The sequence below is a fragment of the Corvus cornix genome, chromosome 1 (genome assembly GCF_000738735.6).
Source record: "Corvus cornix cornix isolate S_Up_H32 chromosome 1, ASM73873v5, whole genome shotgun sequence".
NCBI lineage: Eukaryota > Metazoa > Chordata > Aves > Passeriformes > Corvidae > Corvus > Corvus cornix.
In genome coordinates, this window is record NC_046332.1 from 17,046,396 (window position 1) to 17,052,554 (window position 6,159).

At 35.6% G+C, this 6,159-nt stretch overlaps 1 protein-coding gene across 1 annotated transcript in view; it reads left to right on the forward strand.

Annotated features, from left to right (window-relative positions):
- Positions 1–5,885, forward strand: part of LTN1 (listerin E3 ubiquitin protein ligase 1) — a 33,527-nt gene extending 27,642 nt beyond the window's left edge. The window contains exons 25-30 of the mRNA XM_010395815.4: positions 168–354; positions 796–967; positions 2,283–2,503; positions 3,023–3,217; positions 3,865–4,032; positions 4,827–5,885. Coding sequence (XP_010394117.3) covers positions 168–354; positions 796–967; positions 2,283–2,503; positions 3,023–3,217; positions 3,865–4,032; positions 4,827–4,889 — 1,006 coding nt within the window. The 3' untranslated portion in view covers positions 4,890–5,885. The remainder of the gene's footprint in view (positions 1–167; positions 355–795; positions 968–2,282; positions 2,504–3,022; positions 3,218–3,864; positions 4,033–4,826) is intronic.
- Positions 5,886–6,159: the final 274 nt, after the last annotated feature.

Sequence of the window (6,159 nt, forward strand, 5' to 3'; positions counted from 1 at the left end):
TAAAAAAACCAACTACCTCTTTCAGGGGAAAAAAAAAATTAAAAAGAGTAAATTTTCCTATAATGAGGCTTTACTTTCATGACGTTTTAGGAAGGCTATGAACATAAATTCAGTTCATGCTGTGCACAAGATTTGAGTTTACTATTCCAGATAACATTTTTCCACAGATCACCTCCAGCAGCTCTTATGTCTATCCTGGCCACTCAAGAACTCTTGCTAGAAAACATCCTGGAATGCATTCCAGTTGGAGAATTTGCAGTTATTCAACCCCTGAGCGATGAGTTCTGCCTTGTTCTAGGATATCTTCTCACTTGGAAGTTAACATTAGCTTTCTTTAAAGCAGCTTCTTCTCAGGTATATATTCAGAGTAATTTCTTTTTAACTGAATTTCTTAATCTACTTACTTAGTTTCAATCTTGAAGTTTCACCAGCCTTTTTATTCTTTTAATTATGTAACTTCTTATTCCTTGTTTTTGTGAAATTAGTGGAATTCTGAAAGCATCAATAGACTTAGACTTCTGCACCACTGTTGTTGAGGATGGTAAAATTAGAGCAATGAAGAAGTAAGATTCATTAAAAGATGACTGTTTTTTGCATTTTCAAACAAGCTTGGTACATATTATAATCTTCTAATCATTCAAAATGGTGCAGAGAACTAAACTTCTCTTCTAAACACTAGTTCTGAATCACAGTGTTGTTCTTCCTCCCTGCAAGGATATATTTGTATTATTTACAGAGTAAGCTGTATTTACTGTGTTGTGGTTTTTTTGTGATTTTTTTTTTTAATGCTACCAGCTGCGAGTTCTCTACTCACAATATCTTAGAAGAACTAAAAGCTTGAATAAACTGCTTTATCACTTGTTCAGGCTTATGCCTGAAAACCCTGTCTTTTCTGGGCCAACTTCAGAAGTTCCGAATAAGGACACAAAAACCTTCTTTACTGAAGAACTTCATTTAGATGTCAAAGGTTAGTAAAGGTTGTATTTGTGCATTTGAGAGAGTTGTTATATTTAAATATGCTTTTTTGCTTAAAAATACTTATTTAGAAAATCTTACCTATAAAACAAATACACAGAGAGACAAATACATACCTGTGTTTAAAAATCTTTGGCTAACACTCCCGATATGAAACTTAACCAAAGTTGACATGTTTGTCAGAGAAACCAAGAAAAACAAAACCCAGGGATAATACATTACTACTATTGAATCCTGAATGTGAAGATTCCAAAACACTAAAAATGTGGGATCTATTCTGTGACCATTGCTTCTATATATATTTTTTTAATACTAAATAAGATTTCTGTATTTTCTTGTATTTCAATATAGAAATTCAAAATATTTGAAAATATTTTAGTATATATTTTTAAATGTTTGAGATGTTAAATTGTGTGTTGTTTTTGTCATGCTGTTCAGAAGACCCAGTTAATCAGTGATGATGAGAGAAGATATGCTGCTTTCTTTAGCTGAGAAACATGAAAAAAAGAATGTTTTTGAAGTCCCTTCATTAATTTTTTTTTTTAATGTAGCTATGCAGGTATAAGCAAGGAAATGAAGTTTCCATTTCTTAATTTTTTGCTTGGACATCACTGTATGTTGCAGAACAATTTATCTGGATGACAGTAAGAAAGAATTACTAACATGACATCCCAAGGGAAAGATTTCCCTTATCTCATCATAGAATCATTAAGGTGGAATAGACCTATGGGATCATCCAAGTTCACCTTTTGACTGAACACCACTGTGCCCTCTAAACCATATCACAAAGTGCCCTGTCTGCTTGTCTTTTGAACACCTCCAGGGATGGTGACTCCACCACTTTCCTGGGAAGCCTGTTCCAGTGCTTTTCCACTCCTTCAACAAAGAATTTTTTCCTAATATCCAACCTGAACCTCTATTAGGGGAGCTTGAGGCCATTTCTATACATGCCTGCAAAGCTCAGCTGTCCTCTTAACATCTTACTGTTTGTGTGCTCCAAAGTGAATGTTCTTTGATTTCTACAATATAAAATTATGGTTGATTTCTGGTGTCCATTTGGAGTTCAGTCTCTAAATTAGAAGGTGAGTTCCAAGGTGTGGACTGTCATGCTAAGGAGCAAAAAAACCAGCCTGGTGAAGAAGGGCTGAGTCAAACAAGCCCTTAGAATAGCAATAATAGGAACATGTACGTGAAATTCCAGTTACCACACTTATACTGGAATCAGAATTTTTGTATGTGGTGTGGAGGCACCATCATCCGTGACTAATGTACTAAGAGTATTTCAACACCTTTTTTTTCCCTCCCAGGGACAGGGGTGCTGTCATCCCAGATCCCACACTTGGCCTGCTCTGTGTACCATATAACGCTGAAAGACCTGCCAGCCATGGTGAGGCTGTGGTGGAATAGCTGTGAGAAGCGTGTCTTCAATGTTGTGGATAAATTCACAAGCAAATATGTCAGCAGTGTGCTCTCCTCCCAGGAAATATCTTCCGTTCAGACTAGCACACAGTTATTTAACGGCATGACAGTGAGTAAGACTTTCTGTCCTTTCTTTTTATTTGCTTGGGTTTTTTGCAAACGTTTCAAGAAATTTTGCTTTTCAGAACTGGACTGTACTTCTGAGTGTTTTATACGATTGCAAATTTGTTGTTCTAAATGACTGATTAAACATAATTCTGCTTGGTATCAATATATTAAATTGATGTTTATTAATATTCTGCTTAGAAAAAACAGAAAGAATGGGTTTTAGGATGTTGGAGAAGTTGAGGAAGTAAGTGGAAGGTACTGCTATCAATATGCTATTTTTTTTGTTTTATTAAAAAATGTAATCAGTAGATTTAAAACTGGCTGGTAATTTCTTTTAGTTTGCCAAGATATGAGTAGATTTTTGTTTTCTTTGAAAAAACGTTTACCTGATCTAAGAAAATAATTTCATGTGTCTAATAATGTATTTATAGTTTATATATATATATACACACACACACAAAGACTGGAGATGGTTAATATCTCTCTGTGGCATTTTTTAATATGTGTATTTTTTTCAAAGGTAAAAGCTCGGTCTGCAGCACGAGAGGTCATTGCAACTTACTCCGTTGATGATATCTTTATTGAATTAATAATACAGCTTCCATCAAATTATCCACTGGGATCCATAACAGTTGAGAGTGGAAAGAGGGTTGGTGTGGCTGTACAGCAGTGGCGCAATTGGATGCTACAGTTAAGCACGTATCTTACACATCAGGTGAATTTAAAGAAAGCTCCTAGTTTAGAAAACTGAAGAAGTGCTTATAGCAGAAAGATATTCCTAGTAATGGAGTACTGTATAGATCTGTGTAACAGACCTCATCAGTAGATCGCAAAGGCCTTCATAGAATTGGGTCACTCTATAATCTGCTTTTCTCCAGATACATAAACAGTGGTAGAATGATCAGCCTATAAGGTCCTGATAATTCCAGGGCCCAAGATGAAAATTTATATCTCTTAAGATGTGGGCCAGTGTTTGTCCTGTGTGGCAGTACCATGTCAACTCTAATTTGAAAAGAAACCCAAAAAAATAACCACCAATAAAAATCAAACCAAAAACTCAGTCCATAGAATTCTCTAAAAGACTGATGATTGCTGAAATTGCATCATCTGTGGTTAGAACAAAACAAAGCAGTGATTGAAAATTTCAAAATCCCTTTTTAAGTTCTCCTGAATACACTCTTCCTGCTCTGATGAATACTCCCATTTCTATAGATCAGAGTATTATAAATTATGCACTGCATGTATTGCATGTAATTTCAGATTATAAACCCTTCAGGCTTTGTTTCCTTCATGTTTTTATGACTACAACAGGAATAGTCCAAAGGAATTCTATGGTATTAACAGCTCTTTTCCCTCTGTTAGAATGGAAGTATTATGGAAGGCTTATCTTTGTGGAAAAATAATGTGGATAAACGTTTTGAAGGCGTTGAAGATTGCATGATCTGTTTTTCAGTCATTCATGGTTCAAACTATTCTCTTCCCAAAAAAGCTTGCAGAACATGCAAGAAGAAGTTTCATTCAGCTTGCTTGGTAAGTACCTGGAGTAAATCTTTTTAAGTACGCAAAATATCATAGAATTGTAGAGCAGTTTGGGTTGCAAGGAACCTTAAAGCTGATCTGTTCCAACCCCCTGCTATGGGCAGGGACACCTTCCATTAGACCAGGCTGCTCCAAGCCCCATCCAGCCTGGCTGTCCATATAGTTTAAACCAGAAACTTCTACTGTAGTACCAACAATTTTCCCCTTTGTCATTGGAGTATCTGGGATTACCTGAACTCATAAATTATTTCTGTAGATTTTGTACTAGGATATAAGGGCAGGTAATGAGAGAGGAGCTGCTACACGATGTGTGTCTAATATGTGTGTGTGCAAATACATATGTACATATACACATGCATACATGCACGAGTGAAAAGGGTTTTTTTACTGTTTCTTGCTGGGTTTTTTAAAGTATAGTTAATGTTTTGATAGTTACATTCACAGAATCACAGAATTAACTAGGTCAGAACAGACCTTTGAGATCATCAAGTCCTACCTATGACCTAACACCTCCCTGTCAGCTAGACCATGACACTAAGTGCCACATCCAGTCTTTTCTTAAATATCTCCAGGGACAGTGACTTGACCACCTCCCTGGGCAGCCCAGTCCAATGCCCAGTCACTCCTTCTGTGGAGAACTTCTTCCTAATGTCCAGTCTAAACCTCCCCTGGTGCAGCTTAACAACACAGATCCCTGGCAATAATGGTTATTATTGATGATCTGCCAGTGTTTCTGATACTCAGCTTGCCTTTGCATATTAAACAGCTGTATTTCTCTTTTTCAGTACAAATGGTTTTCATCCAGCAACAAATCCACCTGTCCACTCTGTCGAGAGACATTCTTGTGAAACAAAATGCTCTTTCTTCTTTCTGTGAGCTAAATAACAAATAAAGAGCAGGCAATAAACTGTATGTTGAAAGAAGTAGACTATTTGGAAATAATGTCAGTTACTTTAAATTCTTCACTAGTGGAGTATGACACATACTTACCTCTGGACTGGCTTTTTGTAAGTTTGAAGATTCTTCTTTGATACAAAGAAATATATAACAATAATTTATTTTAATTGGTATATTTTTAAGATATATTAAAAATTTCAGAAATAATGCAGAGTTATGTCTAAAAAGTGGTGTTTAAGCCACATCATAGTTGATTAAAACCTCTTATTTTAGGCATATTCTAACATGGTGTTATGTAATTAACCCAGATGATATCTCTTAATATGACATCTGAATATAACATAGGTGGTATAAAGATTTGATTTTTGATTATAATGCATTCATAATAGCCCCTTTTATGGGGGAAAAAAGAATGTCGTTGCTGTTAGACATTAAGGCATGAAACTATGCTGATAATCTGTTAAAGCATAAAATTTAAACATAGCCTGTTGTAATAAACTGAATTTTCACCTTTCAAAATTTCTTTTTCCCAAAACTCCTCAACCATCCAGTAGCCTAAAATCATGAAAACCCAGAAGCCCCACTAAGTAGAGAGACCACAATCATTCCTGCATGACAATGAATGACACCATCTATTTATTGCTGATTGGCTTTTAAAGAGAAGGCAGACACACTGATCAGTCCTTGTTTGTCTTCATGAGCTGGCAAAATAACTATCACTGAATGTCCACTGTACTTCCACTGTCCTAGAATAATAAGGACTCGTAAGTGAACATGCAGATGCATCAGAATTTAATAGCCTTCAACTGTACATTTTTTTCATGCCTTTTTTTTTTTAACAGTGGTAGCATACTAGTATATTCCAGCTTGGATGGTATTTGTGGTGGGTTTCTTTGAAAAGTCAGTAAAAGTGGGGAATAAATAAATAAATTTTGTCAATCTCTGTAGTCTCTGGATTGCTGTCTCTTCCTGTGTGTGATAAACTTTTAGAAATTAGTAGTATAAATTTTCAGATGCTGAGTTTGTAGCATGCTCAACTGGCTGGCTGTACCTCAACAGCTATTTTTTTAGATTTTTAGCTGTTGATAACTGAAGTCTATATTTTTAACAGGTAATGCTGGTCTTTGAGAGGAGAAATTCCTTGAGCTTTTGTTTTGAGTAGGAGAGAATGGAAGGGATTTAAAACTGTTATCGAAAATGTCTAACTGAAAAGACAGTAGG